The sequence below is a fragment of the Oncorhynchus clarkii genome, chromosome 5 (genome assembly GCF_045791955.1).
Source record: "Oncorhynchus clarkii lewisi isolate Uvic-CL-2024 chromosome 5, UVic_Ocla_1.0, whole genome shotgun sequence".
Classification (NCBI taxonomy): Eukaryota; Metazoa; Chordata; class Actinopteri; order Salmoniformes; family Salmonidae; genus Oncorhynchus; species Oncorhynchus clarkii.
The window spans coordinates 80,506,549-80,531,048 of NC_092151.1; the positions used below are offsets into that span (position 1 = coordinate 80,506,549).

At 43.0% G+C, this 24,500-nt stretch overlaps 1 protein-coding gene across 1 annotated transcript; it reads left to right on the top strand.

Moving 5' to 3' along the window:
- Window positions 1-174: 174 nt before the first annotated feature.
- On the top strand, window positions 175-24,242 carry LOC139409435 (nicotinate phosphoribosyltransferase). The gene is made up of 13 exons (XM_071154590.1): window positions 175-539; window positions 12,084-12,211; window positions 12,544-12,626; window positions 16,657-16,787; window positions 16,869-16,984; window positions 18,960-19,156; window positions 19,537-19,677; window positions 19,882-19,966; window positions 20,618-20,698; window positions 20,816-20,918; window positions 21,170-21,327; window positions 21,564-21,671; window positions 22,185-24,242. Exons 1-13 carry the CDS (start codon window positions 242-244, stop codon window positions 22,269-22,271), a joined length of 1,716 nt encoding a protein of 571 aa, XP_071010691.1. The 5' UTR covers window positions 175-241; the 3' UTR covers window positions 22,272-24,242.
- The last annotated feature ends 258 nt before the right edge of the window (window positions 24,243-24,500 follow it).

Genomic DNA, 24,500 nt, shown 5'->3' on the forward strand with positions numbered 1-24,500 from the left:
CACTATTGGCTATACCCCTTAATAGTGCCCTATAGGTAATAGGATGCGTTTTTGGACGCAATCCTATGTATATCATGAGTAGGCAGGCCTACTGTAGAGAACTGTAAAACGCCCCTCCCTATTCTATGTGGGAGATAGCCTATTTTAGTCCGGGGTTCGCTTCTCCCCTCGCACACCAACCTTTCTTATTAAACCTCCGTGATACTACAGAGGTAGAGGCCGCGGGTGGTTAGAAAACTGCATGTCCCAGAGATCGCGGCGGCAACCGAACATGAATCTAGGCAAGGGGAACATGGCAGCGCCGTCAAGCCAGTCATGTACAGCTCTGGAGCGGTCAATCCGGGAGCGGGTCCCGACGCTTCTCACGGACCTCTACCAGTTCACCATGGCATATGCCTACTGGCGTTCGGGCAGGCACAACGAGCCCGCCGTTTTCGAACTGTTCTTCCGCGACAACCCGTTCGGCGGCGGCTTCTCGCTCTTCTCCGGAATGCACGACTGCCTCCTGTTTCTGCGGAGCTTTCGATTCACTGACGAAGGTGAGGTAATGACGTTAAATTCTATGTAGAGCAAATGTCAGTGAATAGCACTTTAAGGCAAAGCAAATTAGCCACAATATAATTGATATGTGTATTTTTATATAGCCAATGGTTTCCTTTCAATAATATTTATTCGATATTTTTGTCATCTTGATTGCGCAATGAGGAATATAACCAATACCGGGACCCCTTGTGGGAGTGTAAATGGATAACACTGTATGTCCTCGGTGAACTTTGTAACCACTCCACTGAACTTCAACTGACACCGGTGATCTTTTCCTCGTGAGTCTCCTAGATTGTCAGTAATGCTGACACCCTATTTAGTGTTCATGGACCAGTCAAAAATAGTGCACTATATGGGGAATTGGGTGCCATTTGTCACAGGACATAGCCAACCATGTTAAGAGGTCAGATGTCCACCAGAGTTTAAAGTTACCTACAGACACCCACAGATCACTACCAGGTAATAGCCAGTGGCAAACGGTCAGAGCCACACCTGTTTTGAGCCCACCTGTTTAACTTTTTGTTTTGAACATTATTATGGCATTAATAAGTGTCACATATCAGTTTGCAAACAATATAAATCAAAATGTATTGAGTTAATAAAGCCGGATACAAACATGGTCTCTTTTTCCTTCTTGAGTAAGGCAGCTCCAAAATGCAGGTGTTTCAGCCTAGCTTAGTGCTTTGTGTGGTGGAGGGGCAGCCAGCGGATAATAGCCAGCGTAGGAGTTGATCATCTTCTCTAGTTGCACTGTGATTGGCTGTGTTCTGTCACTCATCGGGACACTACGTCACCGCAAAATCTACAGGGAGAGATCAAGTTCAAGCCCCCTTGGGTGCTGCCATAGATTTACATTAGGAGTTCCCATCCGAGGCTTCCGGTATGGTGCAGAGCTTCTTTTTTGCTCCACAACAAATTTGAAATATATCCTGAAATAAGTTCACCCTTAAGCTTAATGTACCAGGAAAGGCAATAATTGTTTTTTAGCTTCCGAACCCACAATGCCGACAAAGAAAAGTCACACCATAAAGCCAGACTTAAGGAGGGAAAGTTTAGAGTCTGAGGACGAAGGCGCCGTGCTACCTTCATGTGCTAGTGGTGGAAGCAGGACTGAGGCGATAAACACATGCAGTGCCGTTAGCTCCGAAGATATCCTCAAGGCCATCAAAGATATGAATGCAGAATTCTCTATAAAATTTGAAAATGTACTGTCTGCAGTGGACAACGTTAAAAAGAAAGTCAAAGAATGTGCTGGGCAAATCTCTGACTGAGGTATACATCTGGCTTAGGAAGACCACCAAAAACCCTGAAACGTCCATCCCCAACTATAACATTTTCCGACAAGATAGAACTGCCAAAGGAGACGGAGTTGCAATCAGATTCAGAGATAGCCTGCAGAGTTCTGTCTTACTATCCAGGTCTGTGGCCAAACAATTTGAGATTCTACTTTTAAAAATCCACCTTTCCAGAAACAAGTCTCTCACCGTTGCCGCTTGCTATCGACCACCTTCTGCCCCCAGCTGTGCCCTGGACACCATATGTGAATTGATTGCCCCCCATCTATCTTCAGAGATCGTGCTGTTAGGTGACCTAAACTGGGACATGCTTAACACCCCGGCCATCCTGCATTCTAAGTTTGATGCCCTCAATCTCACACAAATTATCAATGAACCTACCAGGTACAACCCCAAAGCCGCAAACACTGGCACCCTCATAGATATCATCCTAACCAACCTGCCCTCCAAATACACCTCTGCTGTCTTCAACCAGGATTTGAGTGATCACTGCCTCATTGCCTGCGTCCGTAATGGGACTGCGGCCAAACGACCACCCCTCATCACTGTCAAACGCTCCCTAAAACACTTCAGCGAGCAGGCCTTTCTAATCAACCTGGCCTGGGTATCCTGGAAGGATATTGACCTCATTCCCTCAGTAGAGGATGCCTGGTTATTCTTTAAAATTGTATTCCTCAGCATCTTAAATAAGCATGCCCCATTAAAAAAATGTGGAACCAGGAACAGGTATAGGCCTTGGTTCACTCCAGAAATGACTGCCCTTGACCTGCACAAAAACATCCTGTGGCATACTGAATTAGCATCAAATAGCCCCCATGATATGCAACTTCTCAGGGAAGTTAGGAAAGCAAAGGCTAGCTTTTTCAAACAGAAATTTGCATCCTGTAGCACAAACTCCAAAAAGTTATGTGACACTAAAGTCCATGGAGAATAAGAGCACCTCCTCCTATCTGCCCTCTGCACTGAGGCTAGGAAACACTGTCACCACCGATAAGTCCACGATAATTGAGAATTTCAATAGCATTTTTCTATGGCTGGCCATGCTTTCCACCTGGCTACCCCTACCCCGGTCAACAGCCCTGCACCCCCCACAGGAACTTGCCCAAGCCTCCCCCATTTCTCCTTCACCCAAATCCAGATAGCTGATGTTCTGAAAGAGCTGGAAAATCTGGACCCCTACAAATCAGCCGGAGCTAGACAATCTGGACCCTTTCTTTCTAGAATTATCCGCCAAAATTGTTGCAACCCCTATTAATAGCCTGTTCAAACTCTCTTTCGTATCGTCTGAGATCCCCATAGATTGGAAAGCGGCTGCGGTCATCCCCCTCTTCAAAGGGGGAGACACTCTAGACTCAGACTGCTACATAGCTATATCTATCCTACCCTGCCTTTCTAAGGTCTTTGAAAGCCAAGTTAACAAACAGATCACCGACCATTTTGAATCCGATCGTACCTTCTCCGCTTTGCAATCTGGTTTCCGAGCTGGTCATGGGTGCACCTCAGCCACGCTCAAGGTCATAAACGATATCATAACTGCCATCGATAAGAGACAATACTGTGCAGCTGTATTCATCGACCTGGGCAAGGCTTTCGACTCTGTCAATCACCACATTCTTATCGGCAGACTCAACAGCCTTGGTTTCTCAAATGACTGCCTCGCCTGGTTCACCAACTACTTTTCAGACAGAGTTCAGTGTGTCAAATCGGAGGGCCTGTTGTCCGGACCTCTGGCAGTCTTTATGGGGGTGCCACAGGGTTCAATCCTCAGGCCGACTCTTTTACATCAATGATGTCGCTCTTGCTGCTGGTGATTCTTTGATCCACCTCTACGCAGACGACACCATTCTGTATACTTCTGGCCCTTCTTTGGACACTGTGTTAACTAACCTCCAGATGAGCTTCAGTGCTATACAACCCTCCTTCCGTGGCCTCCAACTGCTCTTAAATGCAAGTAAAACTAAATGCATGCTCTTCGAACGATCGCTGCCCGCACTTGCCCGCCCGTCCAGCATCACTACTCTGGACGGTTCTGACTTAGAATATGTGGACAACTACAAATACCTAGGTGTCTGGTTAGACTGTAAATTCTCCTTCCAGACTCACATCAAGCATCTCCAATCCAAAATTACATCTAGAATCGGCATCCTATTTTGCAACAAAGAATCCTTCACTCATGCTGCCAAACACCCTCGTAAAACTGACTATCCTACCGATCCTTGACTTCAGCGATGTCATTTACAAAATAGCCTCCAACACTCTACTCAGCAAATTGGATGCAGTCTATCACAGTGCCATCCGGTTTCTCAACAAAGCGCCATATACTACCCACCACGGCGACCTGTATGCTCTCGTTGGCTGGCCCTCGCTTCATATTCATCGCCAAACACACTGGCTCCAGGTCATCTATAAGTATTTGCTAGGTAAAGTCCCGTCTTATCTCAGCTCACTGGTCACCATAGCAGCACCCACCAGTAGCACGTGCTCCAGCAGGTATATTTCACTGGTCACCCCTAAAGCCAATTCCTACTTTGGCTGCCTTTCCTTCCAATTCTCTGCTGCCAATGACTGGAACGAACTTCAAAGATCACTGAAGCTGGAGACTCATATCTCCCTCACTAGCTTTAAGCACCAGCTGTCTGAGCAGCTCACAGATCACTGCACCTGTACATAACCCATCTGTAAATAGCCCATCTAACTACCTCATCCCCATACTATTATTTATTTTGCTCCTTTGCACCCCAGTATCTATACTTGCACACTCATCTTCTGCACATCTATCACTCCAGTGTTTAATTGCTATATTGGAATTATTTTTCCACTATGGCCTATCTATTGCCTTACCTCCGTTATCCTACGTCATTTTCACACACTATATATATACTTTTTCTATTGTATTATTGACTGTATGTTTGTTTATTCCATGTGTAACTCTGTGTTGTTGTTTTTGTTGCACTGCTTTGCTTTATCTTTGCCAGGTCGCGGTTGTAAATAAGAATTTGTTCTCAACTAGCTTACCTGGTTAAATAAAGGTTAAATAAATAAAAATAAATACATCTCTGGAACCGAAGACAACATTATAGCCCTGCAGGAAACAACCACTGCACTTGAGGGAAAGGTTGGATCGCTTACCTCTAAACTAGTTGATTTGGAGGGCCGCAGCAGGAGATCGAACTTGAGACTAGTACATCTCCCCAAAGGCGCTGAGAGGAGCGATGCTTGCTCATTCCTAGAACGGTAGCTTCCCGAGGCTCTGGAGATGGAGCCACTCCGCTCTCCTTTGATCATTGAGAGAGCTCATTGGATTTCTGGCCCATGATCCAACCACAACGCACCCTCGAGGGCTCTGATAATGAAGTTCTTAAACTATAAAGATAAGATTCGGGTGGTGAATGCAGCCACTCTACAAGAATCGGCAAGTTATGTTCTTCCCAGATCTCTCCATGGAAGTCCACAAGCAGCAGAAACGATTTGACAGTGTCAAGCAGCAGCGGCTACGGGCTAAGGCTATCTGGTATGGAATCATCTTCCCAGTGTGCCTGAGGGTCTCCCACTGCATTCGTTCCTACATTCTTGAAACATCAATTGAGGCGGAGCAGTTTCTTGAGAAGCTAGGCAGAGGTGTGGAAGCGGAGTAACGCTGAAGAGGCAATAGCGACTTAAAGTTCAACTTTGACCCATTTTTTTACATTTTTTTTTACATTTTTCGAACTTTTGCTTTCGGTTTTGTCTAAACAGGTATTTAAAGTTTGAGCCAGTTCACCGTGTTATAATTTATAGTAGCACTGTCTATTGAACTATAACAACATGGCCAGTTTACAAGTAAGCCTTATTATAATTGTATGTACCATGAAACTTTGCTTTTATGCATCGGAACATCCTGGTAGGGGTTTGTTTTAGCCTATAGGAGGCTAGATCACGGTGGTCTTATATTCTTGCTCACTCCTGGTATTCTGTTTGATTCTTTGTTAAATGGGGAACACAATATAGTGTAATGACAAGTAGAAGGTGTACAGAGGGGGGAAAAACGCAGAGGTAGAGGCGGCTCCTCACGTATGTGTGGATCTGTTGAGTACCTTTATACAGAGTGTCACTGAGATGGGGAGGGCGAGGTCTGTTAGAGACTGGGGTAAGAGGGTTAATCACACGTTCGTGGTTGATTGTACGAAAACACATGCCTAACAATGGCGTGCTTTAAAGCGTCCTTTGTGTTTTTGTTTATGGTGGTAACAGAGGACTGTTGGTATATTAGGCTGATCCAACGTGCTCTTATGGGGCAATGTTTTAGTTCAAGTGTCCCGGTAAATTCGATGACTCATAGTGTTAAGGTTAAATTTACATCCTGGAACTGTAGGGGATAAAATAAAATCCCCAAAATAAAACAGGTAATAAGTAGATTAAAACAACTTCAGGCGACGATCATATTTTTGCAAGAATCACATCTATTATCTGGCGACATTCCTAAGATACCCAAGAGGTGGCCTGGGCAGGTCATTGCAGCCTCATTTAGTTACCATGCAAGGGGAGTTATTATTTTATCCATAAGTCCATTCCATATCAGATATTGCAAACAATTTGTGATCCCGCCGGGAAGATATATTATTATACAGGGTACCTTGCTGTCCGAGCAGTTGAATTTAGTTAATGGGTATGGTCCCAACGAAGATGACTCTAAATTATTTAACCATTTGTTTTTAAACCTTTCCACACTTCCAGGTAATTATAGTGTTGCTGGAGACTTTAATTGCACTTTAGATCCTGTTAAAGATCGCACTTCGGGTTCAAACTACTCCCACACCTAATCTAAGAATACCATACAACATTTTTATGAAGGATTTTAAACTTAATAGAGATTTGTAGAGAAATGAAACCAGATGATGTGGAATACTCATGTTACTCTAGCACTCACCAGACCTATTCCCAAATCAACTATTATTATGTTCTCAGCAGCATTACGCTCTAAAATCCAAGATTGATTTTATTATAGCATTGTCATCTCTGGTCATGCTCCAGCATCTCTTATATATTCCGATTCTAATTTAGTAGGTGACCCACCTAAATGGCGCTTTCAACCTAAATGGCTGCAAGATACATAAAGTTTTACAGAATACATTGAACAGCAAATTCACCTATACTTTTCAATTAATACAACACAGACTTCAGCTTGTAATAGATGGGAAGCCTTTAAAGCTTTCATAAGGGGTCAAATGATACATTTCACCAGCTCCAAGTCAAAAAATACTAGTCAAAAAATGAAATTACTTGAAACCAAAATTAAAACTCTGGAAAGAAACATTTTCCTCACTGATTCCACAGGTGCACTCAGGGCTCAATATAACATAATTTCTGCGCTGCAGCAATATTATTGAGACTAAACCAATCATATTATGACCAGGGAGAAAAGCTGGGAAGCTGTTGGCCTGGCAAATCAAACAGCAGCAAGCAGAGAGGGCAAGAAGGAGTTCTGATCACTCTGCTCCTAAAACCCAGAAAGCTGCATACCAAATGTGATTCCTATCGTGCTATTCCGCTTTTGAAATCTGACACTAATGTCCTTTGTAAAGCACTTGCGAGGAGGTTGGAGGGTTTTCTGCCGGATGTGGTGGGTAGAGACCAAAATGGCTTTATTCAAGGTCGTCAAGGATTTCATAATGTTAGGAGAGTGCTAAATGTTCTACATGCCAGATTTGGGTCGTCAGACACTACGATCCTGTCATTGGACCAGAGAAGGCCTTCGACAGGGTTGAGTGACCCTACCTCTTTGAAGTGTTAACTCGTTTTGGTTGTGGTAAGAGCTTTTGTAAATGGATAAATATGCTATATACAAATCCCACTGCAGAGATCCTTACTACTAATACGGTATCTAAATCGTTTGACATCTGCAGGGGTTCTAGGCAGGGCTGCACTCTTTTTCCTCTCCTGTTTATCTTAGCCATTGAGCCTCTAGGCATAGCTGTTAGGTCCCAGCCCAATATTTCAGGTATCAGAATAGATCGGATTGAACTTCAAATTGCCCTTTATGCAGATTATGTAATTTTGTTTCTTTCAGACTTGTGCAATTCCATACCCGCACTTCTGGACCTAATCAAAGAGTTTGGGGTTTGCAAAATCCTCAATTATGATGCTAAAGGAGGAGGAAAGATGTAGACCTACACCTTTGACTACTATTTTCTATGCAACGGAATGCTTTACATATCCCTGCATTTGTATTGTGCCAGAGATTGACCACATAGTCCCAACTAACTATGACCCTGTCGTAGATTCAATAACTCAATCGATAGATAGATCGTCATCTTTACCTATATTTTTAATTGGCCGGATTAACATTCTGAAAATGACTGTTCTCCCAAAACTATTTCAAAACATTCCCTTGCCGCCTCCGCCACCATCCCTCTTTACAAGGCTTTAAAAGATGTTCACTATATTTATCTGGAATAACAGACAGAGTTCACAGAGTTCGATTGTCCTTATTGTACCTACCGTATGACAGAGGGGGGCTCCATTTGCCTAATATCCAATAGTACTACTGGGCAGCTCAGCTTCGCACTGCTATGTACTATTTTACCTCAGTCTCTCCCTTCGTGGATGGAGATTGAAATGTCTTCAGTTGTACCCAATTTAATCCTTAACCTTTACATTTACTCAGCTGATATCAAGACACAAAAAAATAAAAAATAATAATCCCTTATTTTTTAATACGATCGATGTTTGGTATGAGGTGCGGAAGTTTCTTGGTGAAACGCATTCTTTGTCATGTTTTAGTCCTATCTGGGGAAACCACAGTTTCACTCCTGGGAGAGCTGATCTGGGTTTCCAACTATGGGCCAGCAAGGGTTTAAGGAAAATTCAAGACCTGTATAAAGAAGGTATTTTTATGTCATTTGAAGAACTCATAGCAAAATTTGACATTCCTAGAAAACAACATTTAAAAATAAAGATTTACAGCTAAGGAGCTTCCTCACGGTTGCCCAAAACCTAACAGAACCTCTTCTGTCCACTTTAGAAAATACGATCTCAACCCATTGTAATCGTAAGGGTAGAATTTCAGATCTACACAATATGCTAGAGTCTGGCTCAACTGCATCCTCTGCGCACAAACTGAACTCTTGGAAGGAAGATATTTGGGTGGACATAGTCTTGGACAAATGGAGTAGTATATGTACTAATGCTCAGACACAGACTGTGAATACTCGGCTTAAACTATTGCAATACAAGTGGTTGATGTGAGCATATGTAACCCCTGCTAAGTTAAATACGTTTAATAGTATAGTTCCAGATATATGCTACAAGTGCAATCACTCTGAAGGGGCTCTGTTTCATTCAACGAGGTATCACATATGATATCCCAAATAGTATCAGTAAAATTGCCTCTCCATCCCAAAGTGTTTATCCTGGGGTTGTACACAATCAATCCTCATCTAAAGAACCAAGTAAAAACACTTATACATATGTGCTTGTTGCAAGCAAAACGCTTGATAGCTCTTGCCTGGAAAAGTGTGACAAGGCCTTGTATTGCCCAATGGCTTAGGGAAACGTTGTCTTGCCTAACAATTGAAAAGATAACATACACGGTTAAGGGAAACAAGACACTTTTGAAAAGGTTTGGAGACCATTTTGGGATTTTGTTGAGCAGAGTGATGTGGGTGAAATATTGGCTGGGTAGTGGACTATGCTTTGTGTGTATGTGGGGTGGTGGTGAGAGATATCCGATTGGCTTGTGGCGCTGTGTTTCATCTGAAATTTGTCCCAATTATTTTCTATCCTGTTGGATCAGACCACTGTAAAATTACATTTTGGTTGTTTTATGTACATCTCAATTGTCAGTAGAAACCACATTTGTTTAAGCTAGTCAGCCATATCAGCTTTGTTTTTTTAAAAGACAGTAAATGAGGCTGAATGAACTGTTTCGCTGCCAGACAAGGCTCTGCTGATATCCAGGTGTAGCGGTGGTAAGGATTCACTCCATGGTGCCGAAAAGAAAGCTCTGCTGTTGGGACAGCTTTATGTAGGCCCTAACAGTTTATGGGCACTGTTTTTCTCTGTTATAGTGCAATTTAATGTATTGTTTAGTGTTGTGTTGTGGCTTTGCTGGCATGCATCACAATTTTTGTTGTTGTTGAGTTTGCCCCACCAAGATATTCATGCTAAAATCACCACTGGTAATAACTAATATCAAGGGTATGGGAAAAACATATACTAGCAAGGCAGGCTTGTGATTAGACCTAGCCCAGTGAGCCTATAACAACAACACAAAGTCTAGAGCAGGGTAGGGTAACGGGGGGGACTCAGTCGGGGTTCTCAATTTACTGTTGAAAGGTAGAATACACAAGGTGCAATTTCAAAATTTGGTTGTGAATCAACAGTTTTTGTCTTGTTATGCCAGTCATTGATAGTCACTCAGTTAGCCCATGTCAACTATATGTTTTTAGATTGGTAAATTATAGCGGCCAGCTATCTAAACTTGTAGTAATCAAGGTTGAATTAGAGCCCGGGGGCCCCATAGTCTGTGTTTGCTAGTCAGTCTCACGCAGATACAGTATCATACTGTATTAAAAACTGCAAACATTTCTCTCCAGCCTTGGGCAAAATGTGTAGAATTGCAGGAAATTGGCTGTAAACTGCACATTTTCTCTCTGCCCCATGGCAAAATGTGTAGAATTGCAGGAAATTGGCAGCACATTTTCTCTCTGCCCCATGGCAAAATGTGTAGAATTGCAGGAAATTGGCTGTAAACTGCACATTTTCTCTCTGCCCCATGGCAAAATGTGTAGAATTGCAGGAAATTGGCTGTAAACAGCACATTTTCTCTCTGCCCCATGGCAAAATGAGTAGAATTTCACGAAATTAACTCTAGAACTTAAAAATATGCATGAAATTGGATAATAAAATGGCTAAATCTTTTCTCCACCCCATGGCAAAAATGTGTAGAATTGCTACAAACTAGCTTTTTTTCAAGCAGGCTTGACTATTGTAGTGCTGTCCTGTTTGGTCTACCCAAGAAAGCCATTGTAACGGCTTTCTTCTGTGGACGAAGGAGAGGACCAAAGCGCAGCGTGGTTAGTGTTCATCATGTTTAATAACGACGATAAACGTGAACACTCCAAAATACAAAACAACAAATGTGAGAAAAAAACGAAACAGTTCTGTCTGGTGTAGACACACGAAGACAGAAGACAACCACCCACAAAACCCAACACAGGCTACCTAAATATGGTTCCCAATCAGAGACAATGACTAACATCTGCCTCTGATTGAGAACCATATCAGGCCAAACATAGAAACGGGAAAACTAGACACACAACAGAATGTCCACTCAGCTCACGTCCTGACCAACACTAAAACAAAGAAAACACAAAAGAACTATGGTCAGAACGTGACAGCCATTGGTCAACTGCAAAACATACAGAATGCTGCAGCACGGGTACTGACCAAGAACAGACAGAGAGCACACATTACACTGGTTTAAAAGTCTCTGCACTGGCTGCCTGTGAGTTTTAGAATTAATTGTAAGATTCTCTTTTTAAATGAATCCACGATTATCCCTCTCCCCCTCTCCCTCTTGCACCCTCACATTCTTCTCCCTCTCTCATGTGTTCTTATGAGATTAGCTTTATTAGCAGTGGTGGAGAAAGTACCCAAATGTCATACTTGAATAAAAGTAAAGATACCTTTTAAAGAAAATGACTCAAGTAAAAGTGAAAGTCACCCAGTAAAATCCTACTTGTGTAAAAGTATTTGGTTTTAAATATTCTCAAGTATCAAAAGTAAATGTAATTACTATAATATACTTAAGTATCAAAAGTGAAAGTTGAAATAATTTCAAATTCCTTATGTTAAGCAAACCAGAGTGCACAATTTTCTTGTTTTTAAAATTTACGGATAACTAGGGGCACACTCCAATGACTACCTTGTTGTTTAGACACTAAACTGTAAGCATGTTTCACGTTCCCTGGGCCAAAACACGGTGTTTGTAGATGTCGTAATAACAGTTGTCATTGAGATCGGTAGACCGATGACTTTTCTTGGAAAACCTATAGTAGGTCTAATAGTATTCCACACATGCCAGTATGTTAGAAAAGTGGTGTGTTGACATGTACAAAAAAATATTTAGTTTATTTCATATGTCATGAGTAGTGTTTTGTTGTGTAGATGTGTGATATTACTGTACTGATTAGAAGTTGCTCCAGATAAGAGGGTCTTTACGATTATGTTATTGATTATGTGTAACAAAGTATAACTGTGTTATAGATGTGGAGTACCTGCGTTCCGTGCTGCCCCCAGCCACTGACCCCGCCTTCTTCCTGTTTCTACGGGAACTGGACTGTTCCGGTGTCTCACTCCACTCTGTCCCCGAGGGAACGGTGGTCTTTGCCAGGGTGAGACAACGTCAGGGGTCAAGGGTTATACTCAGGGTCATCCCCAGGCAGGGTTGGAATTATATATTCTCTTGGGGTGCCCAATGTCTCTTGGGGTGTCTAATCTCTTGCGGGTGCCTGATCGGACCAGCCCCCCTGTAACTCGAACCATGCCCGCAAGGGTTACATTCATAGAAATATAATCTAGTCATTCTATTTCTATGGTTACACTCAGGGACGGTTCAGCCCCAAGGGCCAGAGGTCAGGAGTTAGACTCAGGGACTCACCCACAATGGTCAGGGTTGATGGCTGAGTTGATTGATTCATTGATTGTGCTGCCCCTCTGTTTGAAGGTGCCTCTGATGGAGGTGTCTGGTCCTCTGGCTGTGGTTCAACTACTGGAGACCAGCCTGTTGTGTCTGGTCAACTACGCCAGGTAGGGACACACTTCTCCTTCAGCAAACTTGAAAAGGTTTGGCATGGGCACTCAAATCCTCAAAGTTCTATAGCTGCACCATTGAGAGCATATTGACTGGCTGTATCAATGCTTGGTATGGCAATAGGACTGCCCTCGATCGCATGGCTCTACAGAGTGTGGTGCGGACATCACTGGGGCCAAGCTCCCTGCCATCCAGGACCTCTATATCAGGCGGTGTGACAGAAAGGTACGGAAAATCGTTAACTCCATCCACCCAAGCCATAGACTGTTCTCTCTGCTGCCGCATGGCAAGAGGTACCGGTGCATCAAGTCTGATACCAACAGGTTCCTGAACAGCTTGTGAGGGTAGGCACTAGGTGGTGAGGGTAGGCAACAACATTTCCACCCCGCTGATCCTCAACACTGGGGCCCCACAAGGGTGCGTTCTGAGCCCTCTCCTGTACTCCCTGTTCACCCACAACTGCGTGGCCACGCACGCCTCCAACTCAATCATCAAGTTTGCGGACGACACAACAGTGGTAGGCTTGATTACCAACAACGACGAGACGGCCTACAGGGAGGAGGTGAGGGCCCTCGGAGTGTGGTGTCAGGAAAATAACCTCACACTCAACGTCAACAAAACTAAGGAGATGATTGTGGACTTCAGGAAACAGCAGAGGGAACACCCCCCTATCCACATCGATGGAACAGTAGTGGAGAGGGTAGTAAGTTTTAAGTTCCTCGGCGTACACATCACAGACAAACTGAATTGGTCCACCCACACAGACAGCATCGTGAAGAAGGCGCAGCAGCGCCTCTTCAACCTCAGGAGGCTGAAGAAATTTGGCTTGTCACCTAAAGCACTCACAAACTTCTACAGATGCACAATCGAGAGCATCCTGTCGGGCTGTATCACCGCCTGGTACGGCAACTGCTCCGCCCACAACCGTAAGGCTCTCCAGAGGGTAGTGAGGTCTGCACAACGCATCACCGGGGGCAAACTACCTGCCCTCCAGGACACCTACACCACCCGATGTCACAGGAAGGCCATAAAGATCATCAAGGACATCAACCACCCGAGCCACTGCCTGTTCACCCCGCTATCATCCAGAAGGCGAGTTCAGTACAGGTGCATCAAAGCTGGGACCGAGAGACTGAAAAACAGCTTCTATCTCAAGGCCATCAGACTGTTAAACAGCCACCACTAACATTGAGTGGCTGCTGCCAACACACTGACTCAACTCCAGCCACTTTAATAATGGGAATTGATGGGAAATGATGTAAAATATATCACTAGCCACTTTAAACAATGCTACCTAATATAATGTTACATACCCTACATTATTCATCTCATATGTATATGTATATACTGTACTCTATATCATCTACTGCATCTTTATGTAATACATGTATCACTAGCCACTTTAACTATGCCACTTTGTTTACATACTCATCTCATATGTATATACTGCACTCAATACCATCTACTGTATCTTGCCTATGCCGCTCTGTACCATCACTCATTCATATATCTTTATGTACATATTCTTTATCCCCTTACACTTGTGTCTATAAGGTAGTAGTTTTGGAATTGTTAGCTAGATTACTTGTTGGTTATTACTGCATTGTCGGAACTAGAAGCACAAGCATTTCGCTACACTCGCATTAACATCTGCTAACCATGTGTATGTGACAAATAAAATTTGATTTGATTTGATTCAATCCCCAAGCCATAGACTGTTCTCTCTGCTGCCGCATGGCAAGAGGTACCGGTGCATCAAATCTGATACCAACAGGTTCCTGAACAGTTTCTATCCCCAAGCCGTAAGACTGATAAATAGCTAACAGAATGGCTACACGGACTATCTGAGTTGACCCTTGTATTTGATTTTTGCTCAGTCTCTATGCACACTCACAGGACTCTACACACTCATGCACATACACTCTCCCAACCACACAACATACACATACATTTATATTGACTCTACACACACAATCGCATACAATCAGCATTTATGTTGATGCTACTCTGTTTATTATAATACTTATGCCAAGTCACCTTGCCCTCCCTATACATACACTGAATATACAAAAGTATGTGGACACCCCTTCAAATTAGTGGATTTGTCTATTTCAGCCGTACCCGTTGCTGGCAGGTGTATACAATCGAGCGCACAGCCATGCAATCGCCATAGATTGACATTGGCAGAAGAACAGTGGTTGAAAAGTACCCAATTGTCATACTTGAGTAAAAGTAAAGATACCTAAATAGAAAATGACTCAAGTGAAAGTCACCCAGTCAAATACTACTTGAGTAAGTCTACAAGTATTTGGTTTTAATTATACTTTAAGTCTCGTTTAGTAAATGTAATTGCTAAAATTACATCAATATCAAAAGTAAAAGTATGAATCATTTCACATTCCTTATATTAAGCAAACCAGACGGCACTATTTTCATTTTTTCATTTTTTTTTTGTATGGATAGCTAGGGGGACACTCCAACACTCAGACATAATTTACAAATGAAGCCTGTGTTTAGTGAGTCTGCCAGATAAGAGGCAGTAGGGATGACCAGGGATTCCTGTCCTGCTAAGCATTCGAAATGTAATGTCAGGGGAAATGTATGGAGTAAAAAGGACATTATTTTCTTTAGGAATGTAGTGGAGTAAAAGTTGTCAAATATAAATAGTAAAGTACAGATACCCCAAAAATCTATTTAAGTAGTACTTTAAAGTATTTTTACTTAAGTACTTTACACCACTGACTGAAGAGCTCAGTGATTTTCAACATGGCACTGTCATAGGATGTTACATTTCTAACAAGTCAGTTTAGCAAATTTCTGCCCTGCTAAACCTGCCCCGGTCAACTGTAAGTAGTATTATTGCAAACGTCTAGGAGCAACAACGGCTCAACCATGAAGTGTTAGGCCACACAAGCTCACAGAACAGGACCGTTGAGTGCTGAAGCGAGTCTCACGTAAAAAATTGTATCTCCTCGGTTTCAACACTCACTACCAAGTTCCAAACTGCCTCTAGAAGCAATGTCAGCACAATAACTGTTCGTCGAGAGCTTCATGAAATGGGTTTCCATGGCCGAGCAGCCACACACAAGCCTAAGATCACTATGAGCAATGCCAAGAGTTGGCTGGAGTGCGTAAAGCTCGCCGCCATTGGACTCGGTAGCAGTGGAAACGCGTTCTCTGGAGTGATGAATCACACTTCACCATCTGGCAGTCCGACGGATGAATCTGGGTTTGGATGCCAGGAGAACGCTACCTGCCTAAATGCATAGTGCCAACTGTAAAGTTTGGTGGAGGAGGACTAATGGTCTTGGGATGTTTTTCTTGGTTCTGGCTAGGCCCCTTAGTTCCAGTGAAGGGAAATCTTAATGCTACATAATACAATGACATTCTATACGATTCTGTGCTTCCAACTTTGCGGCAACAGTTTAAGAAAGGCTCTTTCTTGTTTAGCATGACAATGCCCCATGCACAAAGTGAGGTCCATACAGAAATGGTTTGTTGAGATCATTGTGGAAGAACTTGACTCGTCTGCCAGAGCCCTGACCTCAACCACATCAAACACCTTTGGGATGAATTGGAACACCGACTGCGAGCCAGGCATAATCGCCCAACATCAGTGCCTGACTTCACTAATGCTGTTGTGGCTGAATGGAAGCAAGTCCCTGCAGTAATGTTCCAACATCTAGTGGGAAGCCTACACAGAAGAGTGGAAGCTGTTATAGCAGCAAAGGGGGACCAACTCCATATTAATGCCCATGATTTTGGAATGAAATGTTCGACGAGCAGGTGTCCACATTATTTTGGTTTCTCGTGTTCTTCTTATTTGTATTTTCTTGTGTGTGTTTGTTCTACTTTAGGATATTTTTAGTGCTACATTGATATTGAGTACTACAAGGATGTAATTTCACTGCACGTGACATTCAATTTGGAACTCACTCACACACACACACCTTGTCAACAGGTAGGAATACTGTATACTCTAATAGTGCATTATGGTAATTCTCTGTATCTCTCTTCTCTCTCCAGTCTGGTATGCAGTAACGCGGCCCGGTTCCGTCTGGCTGCTGGTTCCAGGAGGAAGCTGTTAGAGATGGGCCTGAGGAGAGCACAGGGGCCTGACGGGGGCCTCACAGCCTCAAGATACACATACGTCGGAGGTGAGGAGAGAGACACACATACATGTAAGGACACACACATATATACAGTATATATATACACAGTGTCTTTCTGTCTGTCAGGGTTTGATATGACCAGTAACGTCCAGGCTGGCTTCCTGTTTGGAATCCCCGTGGCGGGAACCATGGCACACTCTTATGTCACTTCCTTTTCCTCCCTGGAGGAGGTGTGGCCTCAGGTGAGTCTCTCTGCCCCTGTGTGTCCTAAATGCCATCTTATGGGCCCTGGTCAAAAGTTGTGCACTTAAAAGGGAATAGGGTGCCATTTGAGACACAGTCTTTGTATTGACCCTTTGCTTCCACAATACACAACCTCAGAAAATAAATACATCTGTCAAGTGTCTCATAACATCAATTTCTCAGTATTTTAACCATGGCTGTGAGCCAACTGGCACCAGATTGCCTACATAGTTAGTGCACTACGTTTGACCAGGTCCCTTAGAGAATAGGGTGCCATTTGAGACATAGACATGCTTTCCATATGTACACACTTTTATGGGTCACTGTACTGAACTAGCACTATTCATTTTCTTTGAATAAAAAGATTTCCTAACCTTTTAATAACATGTTAATAACCACAATGTTGATAACCCATCAGTGTGCTATTTATCTTATGTGTATCAATGGAGGCTCCTCAGAGGAGGAAGTGGAGGACCATCCTCCTCAGTGAATTTCATTAAAATAAAACTGGTAAAACATTGTAAAAAGTTATCCTTTTTAGAAAAAACTATGCTAAATATATTCACGTCTGTAAATAATTGATTAAAACACACTGTTTTGCAATGAAGGTCTACAGTAGCCTCAACAGAACTCTGTAGGGTAGCACCATGGTGTAGGGTAGCACCTGTAGGGTAGCACCACAGCTAGCTTCTGTCCTCCTGTGTACATTGACTTCAATACAAAACCTAGGAGGCTCTTGGTTCTCACCCCCTTCCATAGACCATGGACACAGTAATTATGACAACTTACGGCGGAAGTCTTCCAACCTATCAGAGCTCTTGCAGCATGAACTGACATGTCCACCCAATCAAAGGATCAGATAATTAATCTAGTACTGAAAGCATAAGCTACAGCTAGCTAGCACTGCAGTACATAAAATGTGATGATTAGTTGACTTAAAGAGAGAGAAAGACAATTTATGGACAGTTTTCTACAAATTAATTTCTTAAAAAATGAAGGAGAAGCTGCATTAGCTAGCAAATGGCTAGTTTAGTTACTCAAACACCTAGCTCAAACAGAGGAATGCTATGTTAGCTAGCTGGCTATTACTATCCAACACAACATTGGAACTCTTTCAAGTAACTGCTTACTGACTATACACTGTAACGTTACTGCATGATTATTGCGGGTTTACTAATGCATTAGTTCCATTAGCTAACTATGACGTTACTTTAGCTAATATGGGGACAACGATGTAGGCTGTGTGTAGCGGTTGTGACATGGTTTGGCTTGGAGAGGTTTTTTCGCCTGGTCACATACAGCTGATGTGTTGGTCATTGAAGTCCACAAACGAAGGGAAAAGGTGAGAGGAGGAAAGTGCATGGAGGCGAGAAGGAATACAACGTGGCTGCTATGAAAGTGAACTGTGTTTATGCATGATCAGGGGTGTATTCATTCCTCCGATTCTGTTGAAAAATGTTTCTTAAACGGAAGGAAACAAAACGGGGATAAAAACAACAGAATTTGTCCAATAGAAACTCTTGTTTGCAACTGTTTGACTAATGTTTGCATCCTAGATAAGCTAGATGCAGGCAAGAGTGTGCAAGGCGGTATTGAATGTGTCACTGTCCGTCATCAAAAAAAATTATCTCGACCTGCATTAATAGGCTAGGTTGTATCAACCTCATGATGGGTATAGGGAAAATTAGAGTATAGCCTAAACCTATCAATGTTATACTGAGCTGGGTGAATGGAATATGAATGACACTCATCCAACATGCTGTAATAGAAATAAGTCCATGTTCATGAAAAAAGTCTTCCCTCATCATAAACGTCACTGATGTGTATATACAGTATGTTGTGTGGTTGTTAATGTTTTAATGTTGTTTCTTATCCTGACTGTACTACAGATTTCCCAATTGAGATAATAAGGATATTGATTTCTATCTCATATTGATTGATTGGTTGAACTTCCCGTCTCTCCTGTCGAACTAGACGCTAGTGGCAGCAAACGGGGATCATGACAACATCGATCTGATCTCGCTGACCAAGGGTTGGCTGGGGCGTGTGTGTGAGCTGCTGGGGGCGGAATCTGGGAAGATCCACGAGGGTGAGCTGGCAGCCTTCTTGTCCTATGCCATCGCATACCCACACAACTTCCTGCCAGTCATCGACAGCTACAGTGTCACCTGGTAACATTTCCCCCTTTGCTACTCTTCTCGTCTCAAACTTGTCTCGCCTCTTCTCTGTGAATGGGGACGTTCTTTCCTCGAAGGACAGCTTCTGACTAGAGAGAGCCTATATCCCAGTGTTGAAGTTTTTGTTACTAGCATTGCTTTAGGCCAGGCTACTACATTTCCTTTCACCTGTAGCCTGCTGCAGCATTAATGCCATCTCTGTTGTGTTTCTGTAGTGTCCCTACAGTTGTAGGCTGGTAAACTTCTCTGTTGTGTCCCTACAGCAGTAGGCTGGTAAACTTCTCTGTTGTGTCCCTACAGCAGTAGGCTGGTAAACTTCTCTGTTGTGTCCCTACAGTAGTAGGCTGGTAAACTTCTCTGTTGTGTCCCTACAGTAGTGGCCTGCTCAACTTCTGTGCCGTGGCCCTGTCTCTGTTTGAGCTGGACTACAGTCCACTGGGCGTGCGTCTAGACAGTGGAGACCTCTGCAGGCAGTCAGTAGAAGTACGCCATGTCTTCAGACTCTGCAGTGAACAGTAAGGTCCTGTGTGTGTCCTGAAGCTTGCGTCCCAAATGGCACCCTATTCTCTATTTAGACCAGGGAAAAGGTAGTGCACTAAAAATGGAACAGGGTGCCATTTGGGGTGAAGCCTTAGATTAGTACCCTCTGGGGACTTTAATCTTAGTATAGAGGTTTTGAGTAAAGCATATTTGAAATATCTCACATTTTATCTCTCTAGATTCTCCATCCTTGCCTTCCAGTCCCTTCTCATAGTAGGCACAAATAACATCTCAGAGTACAGCATGGCCGAACTCAACAAGAAGGTGAGGAACCAGACAGACATTACAGAAGCCAGTGGGAGCAGAAGAATGAGTACCTTATTTAGTTCTACCTCCTGTCATCAAGCCTCTCTCCATCTGATCTGTCTATTCCTCTCTGCCTCCTCCCTCTTCTCCTCTCTCCATCTGATCTGTCTATTCCTCTCTACCTCCTCTCTCCTCTCCTCTCTCCATCTGAGCTGTCTATTCCTCTCTACCTCCTCCCTCCCACCTCTCCTCTCTCCGTCTGATCTGTCTATTCCTCTCTACCTCCTCTCTCCATCTGATCTGTCTATTCCTCTACCTCCTCCCTCCTCCTTTCCTCTCCCTCCTCTCTCCATCGGATCTGTCTATCCCTCTCTACCTCCTCCCTCCTCTCCTCTCTCCATCTGATCTGTCTATTCCTCTCTACCTCCTCTCTCCATCTGATCTGTCTATTCCTCTCTACCTCCTCTCTCCATCTGATCTGTTTATTCCTCTCTACCTCCTCCCTCCTCTCCTCTCTCCATCTGATCTGTATATTCCTCTCTACCTCCTCTCTCCATCTGATCTGTCTATTCCTCTACCTCCTCCCTCCTCCTTTCCTCTCCCTCCTCTCTCCATCGGATCTGTCTATCCCTCTCTCCTTCCTCTCTGATCTGTCTATCCACGTCTCAGGAGAATGAGATTGATGTGGTTGGTGTTGGAACACATCTGGTCACCTGCACGAGACAGCCTTCACTCGGGTGTGTGTACAAGGTAAAAAGGGCACACACACACAGACACCCTCTCCTCACTTTCCCTTTTTTATGTATCCACCGTCTTCTACCCTTTCTCTCTGTCATTTTCAACCCTCTCCATCTCTCTCTCCATCAGTTGGTGGAGGTTCGGGGCAGCCCCAGGATGAAGTTCAGTGAGGACCCAGAGAAGAGTACTGTTCCTGGGAGGAAGGCTGTCTATAGGATGCTGGACACAGAGGGTGAGGAGTCACCCTCTACCATAGAATAACATATAGAATCCCTGAATTATAGGATCTCTGTGCCCTCCACTTACTATTTCAACACTCAACTAGCTACATCTCAATCTCTGTTTTCATGACACTTTTTCACTCACTCACTCACACACTCACTCACTCACTCACTCACTCACTCACTCACTCACTCATTCTCTCCTTATTCTCTTTTTCTCTCTCTCCTCTCTCTCTCTCTTGCTCTCGCTCTCTCTCTCCAGGCCACCCATTCTTGGATCTGTTGTGTTTGTGTGAGGAGCCTGCACCTAACGCATGTGTGGCAGTGAGGTGTCATCCTGTGGTTGGTAACAAGACCTGTCAGTCAATCACACCTTCTCAGGTCAGCTGTCTACGCCTGGAGGTCTTCACTAAAGGACAGGTGAGCCTGCTGGACCCTGTCCAACACACACACACACGTCTCAGCCAGAAGATGACTGGCCACCCCACTGAGCCGGCTTCCTCTCTAGGTTTCTTCCTAAGTTCTTCCTAGCTTTTTTTGCTTTCTCTTTTGGTTCTAGACTGGGTAATTGTGAAGCACTTTGTGACAAATGCTAATGTACAAAGGGCTTTATAAAATAAATGTGATTCGTTGATTGGTATCTCCCTCTATTGAAGATCACACAGCCACTGTGCAGCACAGCTGAGACCAGGGAGAAGGTTCAGAGCTCCATCCAGACCCTGCACCCCCGACACAAGAGACTGCAGGAGCCAGATTCTTACAAAGTGAGTTTTAAGGTTCATTTACTTTGTGGAGACATGGAACAATGTCAGGGACTAGATTGTCTTGGGTATTGGATAGAAAGGCATCTGACGTGCCGTCATAGTCATCCTGCATTTCTCCAATGTAAATGTACTCACCTTTACACACACACTTATATACTATAAGGCACTAGGGATGGGTGGAGTACTCGATTTCAAGGTTTGTATTCATTTACTAATTATCAAATCAAATATTCAAAATGTACAAATGCAACTATTTAGTAGGTTGAATTTATAAGCACTGACACTATGTCAAGTCCCTGAAAATATGTTGCTAGGTTTTTAATTGTGTCAGAACAACCAGTAATTGGGACAAAAGAGAGCATACCGCAAATTTGTTTGCCTTCAGCCCCGTTTCACACTTACATGCGAGTACTCGGAGCACAGACATTATTCCAAATGCCCATCCCTACTATGCACGTATACACACAGGTACCATCATAATCTAATGCTGTTCTTCCATGTTTTCTCCACCAGGTGGCCGTGTCTGAGAAGCTCCATAACTTAATTGCTGAGATCAGAAAAGGCAGCAGCAACAACAGCAATTTTCTATTGGCCAACTGAGACACATGGGCTTCAGTCCCAAATAGCACCCTATTCCTTATTTAGTGCACTTCTTTTGACCAGGGCTCTGGTCAAATGTAATGCACTATGTATGTCAAAAGTAACACACTTAATAGTGGTATTAGGTTGTGGTTTAGGACCTAGGGTAGATTGTGTTACTCTCAGATAATATAAATGGTATACTGACACAGACTGGCACACGGACTGATAGACTGAGACACATGGACTGATGGACTGACACAAAGACTGACACACGGACTGATAGACTGAGACACATGGACTGATGGACTGACACAAAGACTGACACACGGACTATGTCAAACCTCAACCAAAAGCAGTTCATTTTGAAATAATGCTGGCATTTTGGAATACAGTTGACTGACAGCTATGAGTCGTGGTGTAGTTTTCTAGTTTTAGTTTGGTACAAGAGCTTGACATGCCTTCCTGAAAACCCAGTGATCATACAAACAAGCAATGTCTGTTAATATATCAGTGTTGGAATGGGCCTTAACCTGGTTCTACAATTAGATAAATTAACGTTGAGAATGGTTGCATAAATGTCTCTACTATGAGCAATATTAATTGATAAGCAATTTTAAGTTTAGAAAGATTGAATGTCTCTTTGTATGTCCCAGCCTTGTCTTGCTAATTTAGTTTTTGTGCTTTTCTTTGGATTACGTTTCCTGAACCAGGCTATTATTTACTGTTTGTTTTAATTAGCATGAACATACACATAGTCAATATCATGGTCAATCTGTACCTGCCTTAACACATAGTCAATATCATGGTCAATCTGTACCTGCCTTAACACATAGTCAATATCATGGTCAATCTGTACCTGCCTTAACACATGGTCAATATCATGGTCAATCTGTACCTGCCTTAACACATAGTCAATATCATGGTCAATCTGTACCTGCCTTAACACATAGTCAATATCATGGTCAATCTGTACCTGCCTTAACACATAGTCAATATCATGGTCAATCTGTACCTGCCTTAACACATAGTCAATATCATGGTCAATCTGTACCTGCCTTAACACATAGTCAATATCATGGTCAATCTGTACCTGCCTTAACACATGGTCAATATCATGGTCAATCTGTACCTGCCTTAACACATGGTCAATATCATGGTCAATCTGTACCTGCCTTAAATTCCCAGGGCGGTCAATATATATATATATATATTTCAACACTATGGGATTGGAATAATATTGTGGAAATTATGATAATGCTGTTTTAGTGTATGAGCTGTCTGAAATGTCAGCCGGTTTTAGTGTAAGAGCTGTCTGAAATGTCAGCCGGTTTTAGTGTAAGAGCTGTCTGAAATGTCAGCCTGTTTTAGTGGGATGGAGTTTTGGCCTGCCTGGTGACAACACCAGGCAGTAGAAGTTAATAGACCAATAACAAAGAGCGTTTCAAACCTCTCTGCCAATAACAGCTAGTCTTCAGGTTACATATCCCACCCATTAGGCTCGTCCAATTAGGCCCTCTACTTAGACCACTCCCAGACAGTCCTAGCTAAATTCTAGCTTTAACACATAGCCATAAAACCATACAGTATTGAGAATCCAGGTAGAATTTCACCACTACGTCCTTTTCAGATCCGTTAAAATGGTACACTAATTATGTTTCTAGAATGACAAGACTAGTAAAACTGATGTTGTACCGTCCAACCAGGCTGCTATCTAATGAACTATTGTCAAATACACACACTAGCCTACACAGTTCAGGCAATCTGGACAATGTTGTTCAAACATTGCCATGGTGTTTGGCTGCCAATATTATGTCCTCTAATATAAACTGATTAGGTGTGTTGTTTTAAGTAGAAGTATTAGTCTACTAAATATAGTGACACGTATGTGATATCTGTGCAAAATGTGAATGTCTGTTTGTATGACAACATTATAATGCTAAGATGCGTTGTTTTCAATGGGTGTTTTATTAAATAAAATCTGACAATGTATATGTTGTTGTAGACTAACTAGAGGTCCAAGAACAGATTGCCTGAAAAGAGACAGCCATGAGTGAGTGCAAGAATTTAGTTTGTTGTTACATTATTGTATACTGAACAAAATTATGAACACAACATGTAAAGAGTTGGTCCCATGTTTGATGAGCTGAAATTAAAGATACAAGACATTTTAAATTTGTACAAAAAGCATATTTCTCTCAAAATTTGTGCACAAATTTTGAGAGAAATATGCTTTTTGTACAAATTTGT